Here is a 13377-nt window from a genome sequence, read left to right on the forward strand (position 1 = left end):
TGGAAAAAAAAAACAGAGTATTAATGAGGACTAGGTGATAATGTGTCCAAAAATCCTGTGCAAGTGGGACTACTGCCATTTATTTTTGAAGGCTCTCCTCATTTTAACTGAACTAATCTGATGCTCGTATTCTCTTATCCTGGTAATCTTAAGCTTGCGCATTTTAAATCCACGTGATGAACAAACAAATTTCCCAGATTCTTCAGCGAGCAGAAAAGCTCTTAAAATAGCTTCACACGCTGCCATGGCACAAACAGCCTGGACAAAAGCAGGCCAAGTGCAATCACTCCCATATTTCAGGAAATGAATCACAAGCAAAGCGAGAACCCCAAAAGCTGCCTATTTCATCTCTTCTTTAATCGCTTCCATGGTACCAGAACCCATTTCGCAATACCCGGCAGCACCAGGCTCCCTCAGAGCTACCACTTTGGCAAGCGATGCGGGGTGGCACGGCAAGACAATAGCATTCTTTGCCAAGCTCAGGCTGAAGAATTTTTTAATTTTCTTCTCCTTCACTGTGAAAAGAAACACTCCTTTTTCTTTTACTGGGAAAATATTTTTCTAGGACAACATCCAGGAAAGGGAGCATGGTTTTTTCTGATACTGGAGAGGGAATTCACGAGGCACTTTTTATATGATGGTCACCTTTCTCCTGACGGCCCCAACAGGCTCTTTGACAAACCTGTGGGGCTGAGTTACAACTGCTCCATCAAAAAGACATTTCTTTGTAAGCTTTAAGTATTATTTTAAGGATATTGCAAGAGGAATTAAAAGCTTCTAAATCTACTTTTTAAACCTACTGGATAAAAAAACCATCAACAAAAAACAACTGTCAGGTGAGCAGTATCCAAAGCCTGCTCCCACCAACTGGAGCTGCGTAGCTCAGAAACGCGTTAGCTCAGTGAACAACTCCTCGTTTATCCCCAGCTGAGAACTACTCGCAGAAGGTTCGTGCTTTCGATTTGCAGAACAGGCAGCTGATGCACGACGGCTGGCCACGCAGCGCTGCTGCCGCGCAGCACCTACCAACACAACTCCCGCGGGTGCGGCCACACTAACTTTAAGCACCCTGCTTTAAGCACCCTTAAGCGCCCTGCTTTAAGCAGCACTCGTAGCAGCAGCAGCTTGTGCATGCACGGATGCAATCATTCAGGAGTACGTTTAAACTAATACTAGTTGATTTGTGTGTGTGTGGAGGGGGCTATAGTGTAGCTTATTCTAAAAATTCTACTGTTAGGAATTGCTCAAAATATTTATCTGCTATAATTCAATAACTTGGCTTTTTCCATTTCATTAAGTTTAAATTAAGTTTAATTTTTTTTCATACAGGATGCATAATATAATTAAGCAGTACTTTTAGTAGAAACAGCAAAAGCTCTTCAATGTAGGTTCACAAATAGGCTTTACCAATTAATTAGATTTCACATTTCAACATTAAATTTTCTGAAAATATGTTAATAAAACATAACAGATATTTTACCACAGTTGTGCACCAAGCCTGTAAATCAGGCTACTTTCTTTGTGTGTTTACAACCAGAAACACAAAATAAATTTTAATACACAGAATACTGGTTGTAGATCAACAACAACACTGGTAACTCTCCAATTAGAGGGTCTACAGAAGCCTAATTGTGTGGCTTAGTGCCACGAACACTACTGCTATACGCAAGAACCAGCTGCAAACATAAACTAACAGAAATGCACACGGACACTTTAGACATCTCCTAAAGCCACAGCACTCGAGATGCCGAGGGCTTTAGCAGTGGCAGTGCTTGCATTTTGTTCCAGCCACAGCCTCACTGGAAATGAGGATCGCCTCTGCCCAACATTACGAGAACCCACCTTCATTTCCAACACCTACGTGCAGACCCTGCAGGCAGCATGCCCCGGTACGCAGCACTTCCCACCTCGCAGGGCTGTGTTGGGCACAATGGCACATCCGATGCCACAACGTGTAGTTTCACTCTGCGTTTCACAAGCCCTATCTCACAAATACATCTGTGACCTTCTTTCCACTTTCCACACTAGAGGATGGTACAGATAAGCTTGCATTCCCATTATCGGTGCTCATTTCACACACGTTTATACAAAATGAATGACAGACATAAAAAAAAGTTTATCAGAAGGCTGACATTCTTCATTTCTGTTTAATGTTGATTTCTTGCATTTGAGCAATGCTTGGTCATGGCAAGCCATCCCCTAACTACTCTTAATTTTTCTGCAGGGTATGGAAACAAAAACCAGAAAATTCAACCACAACTCAAGGAAAACAACTTAAAAAAATTAAAAAGTAATGAAACCAGTATTTAATGACTGTCCAGTTTGGTGCTTTTTCATATGCATACTCGACATACACATTTGTATATATGAACAGACACAAGTAGCCATATGGTTAAATGTGAGAAGACCTAAAGGCGGATGTATCAAACCAGCAACTCCATCTTCTGCTTTGCTTGTATTCGCTATGTAGAATGGCTCAACAGTAGTTTACTGCTTAAAGAAAGCGTGGTGCTACGTATCTTTCTCATTTTATCAAATTATAATTTTATTTTATATCCATCATGTTTTCTTATTATTCTTTCCTAACACTGTAAAGTCGTAACAAAGACAGCGTCTTGGGCCTTGAGCTGTTTCATGACAACCGCAAGAACATTATCAACATTAATCTTTAAGTGCCAGCCAATTACTGAAAAGGCAAATTAACACCTACTTTAAAACTCAGTCCAACTCTTCCACATGTAATATTTTACTCCGTGGGGAAGTGTAAAAACTTATTTAATGGAAATTTGTTATTGCTGGGTATAATGGTGGAAGGTTGTGGTAACTACTTACCTAGAACCATGGACCTTCCCTCAAGGTTCATGCATGTGGCATTTGACACTCTGCAGGGAACAGAGCTTAAGGACATCAGGTCTGGGTAACTTTCGTGCCTCATTTCTGAATCTGACAAGTTTTTCAGCGACTTCTTAAGGTACAATTGCCATAACTGGAGATGACAACTGATGCTTGTTTAGAGTAGCAGAAAACACCTCTGCACTAGTATAACATAGAAATTCCCGTGTATAAATCCCAGGACTTCTGTGTTACACCATATAGCTGCAATATAACACTGAATGCTTATTCTGAGCAACTCAGACAGTACAACCCTGATGTCTTCTTGAAAGATTTCCAGAATACAATTCCCCCCTGGTTAGGTAATAATTTGAAAGATTTGTTCTTTGAGACTTCTAGGAACAATCTGACAACTTTCTTATTTAGCAGAGCCAAGACCAATGGCCCTGCGATGCTCCATATTAGTGAAAACAACAAAATGCATAAGCATTAACCAGCCAAAATGCAGATTTTTGATAAGGAAGTGGAAGAATTTTAAACGGAAGATTATCAGACAAAGAAACAAATGCTGAACTTTGTGGTTCTCATGAGAAGGACCCTTTAAGTCCTCTCTGAGGACCGAAAAGTTGCTGACCACTGCAAGTACCATTCTCCTCTTCTCTCAACTGCATCTGGAATACTGTGTCAAGCTCTGCCCCCATGTATGAATGATACTGATCAACTGGACAAGGCCTAGTACATGGTCTGAACTCGGCAATGACCCTGCCTTGAGACCTCCTGAGGTCCCTGCCAGGCTGAGAGATTTTCATGCTGTTCCCACAGGATTTGTGACAGAGGAGTATGCCTGCACACCAGAGATCTCGAGTGGCAATCTGCTATGACAAATAGCAGGTAGCAGCAAAGAGCAAAAAAAAATTCTCTTCTTCCCTTTTATGTATGCCTATTTCACAACAGAATATCAAGTACAAAAAGCTAGCGTTAATGAAACAAGTTTGCAAAATTAGTAAGTGCAGAGTCAGGGAAAATGTGCAGATTCACATAACACATGCTTTGGAGTACTGTGTATGATTAATAGCACTGTGAGCTATAGCAGACAAAGCAACCCCATTTGTAGTAGATTTTTCCAAGATTTTTTTCTGATCTACTTCATATTTGTCTCTGATTTAAATTGCAAAGTATTAATTAATCCTCATTACAATATTCTTATTGCATTAGTCACCCTTTGCTGAATCTTATTTCAGTTCAGTAGGTAGTACAAAAATGTAGACATAGTAGTAGAAGAAAATACTATGATACTATCTAATGTGTCTTCAAAAGTGTATCTTAAGAATTCTTCCAACCCTCAGAGGACTTAAATTATTTTTATCTTAATTCATACTTTTTAAAATTCACTTCTTTTACCATTTCTGACTATGCAGTTGCAAAGTGAAAGAACTATACAATGTTAACCATTATGCCTAAACGCCTAAGAAGAGCACGTGCTCTGAACGCACCCACAGCACGACAACACCCCAGCAAGTGCTCTCTTCTTTAGGCCATGCAGTTACCTCTCTCACCCAATAAGCAGCCGGTCAATAGATTTTGGAGTCAGAAACTATTGACCAGCTGAGAAAGCAATGATGCAAAAATATCCAAACTGACATGACCTTGATCGCATCTCAGTGCAGAGGGATGGCCTGCACGGTCACTGGAGAACTATGCCCGTCAGTCATACGTTTCATTAATTTTGTGACCTGTGTCAAACTGATTTCACCACAGTTTAAGGGAGAGGTTTGTCACGGGGCTAATAGCACGTCAACAGCGTTTGGATTATTGCAGTGAGCTACGATAAAATTGGGTTTCTCAGGACTTTTGGATAGCATTAGTATCCAGTTTGCAGTTGCTAGTTACATTCAAGGAAATAGGTAAAGCAAACCATTCCCCCTATCTGACCATCTTACCTGCTAAGCTGGATGGATGCCCCGAGCACCTACTTACCCGCTGGCAGCAGAGTTCACCGAGGCCTCTGCACACAAGGCCCCGACCTGTGGGCACGCCTGAGACCAAAATGCTGTTGCAGACAGCTCAGTTAGCCTTTCACTAGCTGCAGCAGCCACAGCCTGCTCAGGACAGCCTCATTTACCTCGTACATTACATGTTTTGTGCTGGCCCTGCCTCATGGCAAACCCAGCATCTGCAAGAAGGCCGGCGGCAGAGGTGAAGGCAGCCTGTGCCCTGCAGGCCCTGCTTCTGCTCCAGCGAGCACGTTTGCAGACGGTGCTGGAACTACACAGCTTGCTGAGAGAATATACATTTCAGACTAAAGCTACGTGAGCTCTGTGCTTCCATTTTGGGGACTAAAGACTGGAAGGGACCCGCTGGGTTATAGACACAAGCCTCCCTCTAGTGCATAAAACCTCGTAGTAGGGGCTTGGCCCAGAGGACTCCACATAACATCTATTCCAGTGGTACGCAGCCAAAACCCACACAAGGTTTGCCAACAGCCTTTAACAAGTTCTGTTGTACCAGAGGCAAAAGACACAAAGTTAAACTATTTAATGTCACAAAAAAGAACACAGGAGAAATTAAGAGCACGAATACATCTCCATAATCCATGCTACAGCAGGGAATAGGTTGTGTGAAAAGCCTCGAAAGTCTCTCGCAATGAATTATGCCCCACACTAAGGAAAATGGCAAAGAATACTCTGTAACCCCACTGCTTTCTGACCACAGATTTAGCAATCATTTCAACCCAGACACACAAAGCCCAACAAGGAGACACCAAAGCACTGGGGCCCTGTGCACCCCCTGGAGCAGCAGCTGGCCCAGAGAGCACAGAAGCATGCCTGTCCCTATCCCAAGCACAGCCTGCCTGGGTGGCCACCTGGGCCCACATTTATTTCCAAACGTCTAAATTTCCATATCAGTATAGAGCTCTACTCAGTTTCCAAAAAAGAGCAGTAACAACAACAAAGGTTGCTTCTCTACACGGGGAATTAATTAGGTAATCTAGATTGGACTCCAACCCAACTTCAAGCACCACTTTTGGAAGTTTCTATGACAAATTTGATACAAAAGCAGGTAGCATGAAGGACACATGGCTGTGCTGAGACCCATGTCAGATGATATTAGAGAAATCGGACAAGTCAGCAGTATAAACAGAAAACATTGAAATATACTTGAAGTATAAACCATGTGTTCAGAAATACAGTTTGCACACTAAGTGCTGGGCAAATATGTAGCAAAAGCCATCACTCTTTTTAAGGTGTTATTTTTAAACAAGGAATTTGCCTCTCAGTTTAATCTGCCATATCAGCATGAAAAGGGAGTTTAAAGAAACTATTCGGTATTTAAATTATTTGGTCAAGGTCTACTCTCAGTTTTGCCTAAGAGCTGGATAGGATCTCTTCCAAGATCAGGAAGAGAAAGGATCTGCCAGGTCACCCAATTTATTTTGCTCCCTTGCCCTAGCTACTTGTCCTGCCCATACCATTTCCAGCAGCATTTTCATTCTTGTATTTCTCTTCAAAGACAAGCTTTCTTCTTGCGGGATCTCTGCTATTACCTATTCACAGCCCAGTAAAAAATCATCAATGTTAAGCTGGAAACCAATTGCTAATTACAATAGTTTTCTTATTACTATGAGGAAATCAGTTCCACAAATTTAGAGTGTATCAAAGGTCCCTCTGCCAGTACTTTCAGAATATCACAACTGACAAAATTAATTTTTGCATCAAAGATACCAGGCAAGTGCCCTGTCTGCCAATCAACCCATCCCTTGGAAACAAGGAAAAAGAGGCAACTTGTTTTCCATTAATTAAACACCAGGCTAAGCATAAGCACTGATCAGTTATAGGCACTGACTCATGTTTAAAAATGTATTTATGTCAATACCTATCTGTCTAGATAAAGGCCATATATGTACCCAGATAAGGTCAATTACTTGAATTTGTTACGGTAGGTTTATGGCATGACCTGGCTCAGGAAGTTCTTGAGCTGAGCACAGGCAGAGGACTAGAAAATATTATAGGGAAATAAAAACATTTGCCCTGCTCCTCACTCTACCCTAGGCACCTGCTTATTGCCACTTTGGGGCCTGGCCTAGAGAAACCCTTCATCTCACAACCCGTATGCAGACACACACACATACACACAGGACACACATGGCTTGCCAACCTTTCCATTTTCATTTAAGATGCCCATTTGGTTATGAACCATTACTCTCAGAGAATTGCATTAGATTGCCTGGCAAGCATGTATGAGAGTCCGAATAAGCTCTGAAATAGCTTATAGACAGTTTGAAAATTAAGTAAAAGATGTTGATTTGGTATTTTATAACTCTGCATTTCTTTCAAATAACAGAAGTTACAACGGTTGACATGGTCCTAAATTACAGATATCACAATATTTATAAAATTACATTGCTAACCTGTAGTAATTCTAAACAACCTAGCAAAAGATAGAGTTCTCATTTACTTCAGAATTTCACTTTCCACGCTTCCTAAGTTACGAGTGGACAAAACCCTTTTCCTTTTTTTCCCCACCAAAGCAGTGGGAAGCAAGCCTGTTTGCTACAGGTTGGTTACCTTTCTGTTCAGAAGCGATGTAGTGCTCTGCTGGAAAAGCTTGCAGTTTTCACTACAACAACAACGTTCCCTTGTGAGTTACCTCAGCGTGCCAACATGCAGTACTGCAATGCCCTAGATACTCTTTCTCCATAGTCCCTTTTTCAGAGCTATCGGTATTGTTATTAGAGACCCTGACAAAATTTGTGCCTTTCTGTTAGTAATTGCTTTGCAAAGATCTATTAAATGATTCTGCAATAAAGAGATATGGAAATTTAAAGATATATAATAGCTACTACTTCCAGGTTGAAGAGTTTGGGAATTTAAGCAGCTTTGTAACATGAAGATAAACAACGATCTGTAGATATGCTGAATTATAGGGATTTAAGGGATATAGCGCTATATCCCTTGCTGATTCCCTGTCCTGTTTTCTGCTGTCCTAATTGCACCCTCTTCCTTTGATTTTTACTTCTTTAAACTGAGAATTACTCACGTCTGCATCTAAATCCAACGGCAGGTAAGGGCCAAGCTCACAGGCAGAACTGCCCCCTCCTCTTGCTCCCACCCTGCTTTTGAGGAGCAGTGGGAAGGAGAGGAGGAACAAATGAGCACAGCCCCACTTTGCTGCTCTGAGGGGCTGGATAAAGCCACGAGGCAAACCGAAGCCAAGAAAATAGATGTGCTGGGCAGATACGTACTGCTTGAGTCCAGCCTCTGTTCCAGAGCGACCTGCTCTTGCTTCAGAAGAAATCAGAGCAAATGGTGCCAGCTTCAGCATGCACCGAGGGATTAACTATTGTGATTCATGTTCAATTGCCACACTAATTTAATTCTATCTGACCTCGAGGCTTTGCTTGGAAATGTTTCTTATACATTGTAAAGTGCTTTAATGGGTATCCTGGGTTACCAGTACCATCACATGCTTATTTCTCAATTTCGACCTGTCGCAACAACAAATATATTCTCTAGCATGCAGCCACAAATATCTAAAATGTGTCTTCAACGCATTAGTTGTAATACATTACAAGTGTGTCCTATTGCTATAGAAACACTGTACAACATTACCACTTCTGAGAATATGTACTCTATCTTATAAATTTTATAAGACGACCTATATAAAATAGGTTGCTACATCTGTCAAACAAATCAGATTTTGAAAACACTCCAGTATGTGCTGTCAAAGGACTCTAAATAAACGTTTAAGGCATCATATGATTTTTGCATCACTGAAGTGAGTTAATATTATCCACTGAGTCACTTAGTTAATTCACTGTGAATTTATGTGATAGTGTAAGATGGGTGGTGAGCACACATTTCCACAGATCCTTCAGGGCAAATCAAAAAAGCAAGCTGAGACAGGACAAATAATTACAAAATATTAACAAGCTGGAGAAATCCATTTTCTGCACTTTGAGCTTGATGATATGTCAGTGCTCATGTGCTTATGTTTCCTTTTTGGTACAGAGTGAAAATTCCATATTCCACATAGGATCAACAGAATTGCAAAATGTATGGCAGTCAGTTGCATCCTTTCCAAAAAAAAATAATAATGCACAGTTGTAGTGAAAGATTTCTTCAAGAATCCATTGCATAGACCTCTCATATACCACAGAGCACATAATTTTCCTTAGTAATAGGAAATAACAGTAATTATTACTGGTTTAAGGGACTATATCAAAAGAAAAGAGGATATCCATTAAAAGAAATGGAATTACAGGCTGTGGTTTACAACATACCACAACGAGAATGCATCTACAAAAAGGAACTCAACAGCATCTGCACACACAGATCTCATTCTCTGTTTTCCTGTACACTGTCTATATGTGCACATCAACACATACTAAAAGAAAATGAGGAGAAAGCATACATGCAAAGATAGAAGCAAATAGAGAAGACTTTAACAATGCTAGGTCCACACCTATGAGCAGTTTCAGTAAAATGTTTCTATGTAAAAGGGCGTTCTCAACAATATTAATGGGATATTAAATACAATGTTCTCAACAATATTAATTTAGACAAAACAAAATTTAAAAAAATACTACTAATAGTTTCAAAAAATACATACAAATAGGCTGAACAAGGAGAAAAACTGTCAGAAAAAGGGAATTTATCATATATGGAATGGATCATTCTGCTCCTCTCCTTACCAGTAATAAACAAACAAAAAAAACCCAAGCACTCAACACGAAACGGAGAAATGGGAAATTATAAAATTAAGCTTATCCCAGAGGAATACATGGCCTCTTATTTTTAGTGCTCTGACACTCAAGGAAATTTGGAAACAAACCTGCTAACAATCTTTTTTCTAGACTAAAGGAAAATTAATTTGCAAATCTTCCTAGAATAGTCTATTTTTTCTACCTATAATATCACATGTAACTGTACAACCTGAATTTTTTTTGCAACTATTTGCACATCATTTGAACTCATGCCACTGTTTTATTGACATTTACTGTTTGAATTGTTTTATTGATACTTACAATGTGAATAACAAGGACTTTGTCTGAATTCTTGCACAACTTTCTACAGCATCCCTTCCACAGGCAGTCCACTCAGGCTTGTGTTAGAAAAACAAGTGGTTAAGAGTCTCAATACTCATGTAATTCCTTACTCAGGCAGGCATGACTGCGCAAAATGAAATTTATAAAACGAAATGCATGGGAGAAAATGAACTGTCAAATCTTTTCAATATTAGAAACTGAGTGTAGGGGTTTGAGCTGAAGGGAGACATACTCATTATTGATAAATTAAAAGGGAGGCATCCAGTAAAAAATGACAAATAAAATTGAAGACTTAACACAAAAATAAATTAGGCACAGGCCTGATAAATACAAAATGAACCAAAGTCTCTTTAAACAGATGTAACTTTGGTCAGGACAGCCAACCTGTGGGGCAATACGAACAATTTTTAAGGAGCGGCACAGTCATACACAACGATTTACTTCTGATCTCACCTCAGGACTTTGTGTTCTTATTGAAACGCTACACTAAAAATTAATGCCACATTCATATAATTGCATTGCAACTACAGGCTAATTACCTTTCAGTAGTACAAACCTCTCTGTAATTTCTGTGTATACTTAACAGATTTCTTTTTACTTCCATTTCCAACACCTGCACTAGCGTTCCCTTTTTAAGGAATAGCCTAAGATTATTGAGTAAGCAATTTCAGTCTCTGTCTGTACTGTCCTTGTCACAAGATACTAGAATATTATGTGTCACAGCCTGTCAGAAAAGAGAGATTAGATTTGGGAGAATAAGAGAAATAGAAAAAAAAAATATGATACATTTTGCTGGAAAATGATGATTTAAAATCTAATTTGGGTCAGGTTTTTAATTTTTTGGGGGAGCATAATTTGTGTTTTCAATCTTATTTACAGGGAGACAACTACAGAGATCAATAACAGACTGTTGGTGTTCTATTATTGTCTTCCCAAGTCAATAACAACTTTTACTCTGGTAATTTTATTGCAAATTTTGCCTTTTTAAATGTACTAGTATACCCACTGGGTCTCTAACTTAATACCTCAAAACATAACATTTCTCTTTTCTTGCTAAGAACAAAAATAAGCTTTTATTTATTACTGAAAAAAAATAATCAGGTATTCTGTACAAGTTTCCTAACAGAAAACTGTAAGAGAGCAACAGAAAACTTGCCAGATTTATGTATGATGATTGTTTCTTTTCCTTCTCCAGCTGCAAGACTTAAGTATAAGGCATGCAAGAAACAAAACGTGCAGTTTCCAGTTTTTCTGTTCTTTTTCTGCTAGTATGTGCTTGTACTCTTTTACTTCTCAAGAATGCAGAAGCCACCTTTGGCCCAGCAAAGCAGCAGTAGCTCAGGCCTTCTCCTGGCCCAGACAAGGACAATTAACACTACCTATAACGGATGACAAGACTCTTCCTTTGGAAGTCGGTGAGTTAACAGACAAGCGAAATAGGGATGCTGCTAACATCACAACTTCCCTTCATACGTTCCATGCTAACTGCTCCATGCTCCTCATTCTTCTTGTGCATCTTTAACTCCATGTTAAAGGGTATTTTTTAACAGTGGTTCCATATAACTGAACAAGCTAAAACTTCTTCGGTAAGCACCCCAGGCACTCAAGCTTGTGGACTGATGCAACCTCATCAACTTCTGATCAAAGAAAAGTATCCCACTGAAACTGCCGTCTGCTGAACTCGCTTCTTGACTTTACACTGATCTTCCTGTGACATGGCAATAAGCACAATGCTGGAAAAACAATGCAAATAACACCTTAACTAAATGTTCTCTCAAGGAATCTGCAGGAGTTCCACTAAAAAGAAGTCTTTGGCCTGTGTTACTGAATGAGTGAATCTCTTCTTGATTTCTGCTCATCAGTGAAAAAATGGAAAAGACAAGAAAAGCCAACTCTGAATTGAACATCCCTATGAATGGTCTTGTGTGAGATTTCTGTAAGATAAACTGGAGCTTTCACAGTGGGTTTAGAAATAATCTTGTTTTGGAACCAGATATGCAAATTCTCCTGATTGATGAGATAAGCCTAATACTTACTAATTGATACAGAAAGTAAGCAACTGCTCCCATTAATAGTTATTCCAAAGTTTTAACTAGGTTTGCTACAGTTCCTTACACATCTCTTGGAAACAAGAGGAACCATTGCTCCCAGAGAAGAACGTGTATGAACTAATTAATGGTTTGGTCTGATAATTTCAACATCACCAAGATAAAAACAAGTAAGGGAAACTCTGGGCGTGCCCCACTTGCAGAAGAAAGGTGTCTTTTTACCGCATGTGAGCATAAGTTACCCACAATTTCTCAACTTGGCAGATCAGCTAAATTCTAGGTTTGCTCAACAGTACTTCTTCCACCAACCCGAACCCATCTACCTTTTATTTCATTAAGATTTCACCTCACTGCTAGTTATCAAATGTCAGCTAAGACCAAGCCTTTTTCAAGAGACAGACTGATTATTTGATGGCATCTATAAGAAAAAACAGGAAGGACAAGGAGTTGCAAGAAGCTCATCTATTTAGCAAATTTACCTCTCCTTTCATTTATATATGGCCAGGAGTGTTCTATCTTTAAAAAATAAAAACAAAAAACAAAACATATAAACAAATTCAGCTTAAGACAATGCTAAAAAGAAACCTTATCCTTTTATCCTTTCAGGGAAATGGGCTTCCATATTTTTTCCATTTATTTAAAACAATATTTCACAGACTTGGTATCCAGTTCTAACAGAGGCTCAAGAATTAAAGCAATCTCAAAAAATAAAATAAAATAAACACATCTATAACTGAGATAAAAAACAGGGCAACTAAACTCTAAACTTTAGATTCTCCAAATTCTTGTTAGGAAAGCAAATCTTTCTTTCCCAATCCATTTCATAGGAAATGTAGCCACGAACAGTGCACATTACACCTATTATTGGTTGAATGACCTAGCAAACTACGGAGGAGCATAATGCTTTGAAACAATTTCTCAGGTTTGCTTGCTGTCAACAGAAACAAATAAAAGAAGATCACATATTGCCTGAACTTATAACACATTCTATTCATTTCCAGTCCTGCTTTTCCATTTAATGTATTTTACTGAAACTTTAAAATACAATAAAGCTTTAAAAAGAGTCTGTGTTTCTTTTGTCAGATATTTTCCTCCTGGCTTCTCTAAGCCATTTTATATGAGCTGGCATCTCAAAAGGCATGCTTTGGTATGCAGAGACTAACAGTACCACTGAACCTTCCTGACAGCCTGCCTCCCAGAAACAAACAGACAATATCTCACCAAAAGCCCTGCTCTGAGCACTGCTCCCTTTTGCATATCAGCTACCTATCACGACATGCTATGCTACCTGTAATTCATATAATTGCACAGCAGAGAAACACAACACTGAGAGGTACACACAAAAAGACATACTCTTTTGTTTAAGCACACAGTTATTTATACAATGGTATGACGCTTTCTGTTTACATAAATGAATTTGCTTTTCACAAAATTTTTCTCTAAGTGCTGAAG

At 39.2% G+C, this 13377-nt stretch overlaps 1 protein-coding gene across 3 annotated transcripts in view; it reads right to left on the reverse strand.

Annotated features, from left to right (window-relative positions):
* ANO10 (anoctamin 10) overlaps nucleotides 1-13377 on the reverse strand; it is a 119446-nt gene that overhangs the window by 5052 nt on the left and 101017 nt on the right. For 2 of the 3 annotated variants that reach the window (XM_083825895.1, XM_083825896.1), the window contains one exon: nucleotides 9857-9933. The exons of the other annotated variant lie outside the window; for it this stretch is intronic. In XM_083825895.1, coding sequence (XP_083682021.1) covers nucleotides 9857-9933 — 77 coding nt within the window. The remainder of the gene's footprint in view (nucleotides 1-9856; nucleotides 9934-13377) is intronic. 3 annotated transcript variants of the gene reach the window in all.

Source organism: Anser anser (assembly GCF_964211835.1).
Source record: "Anser anser genome assembly, chromosome: 2".
Lineage (NCBI taxonomy): Eukaryota > Metazoa > Chordata > Aves > Anseriformes > Anatidae > Anser > Anser anser.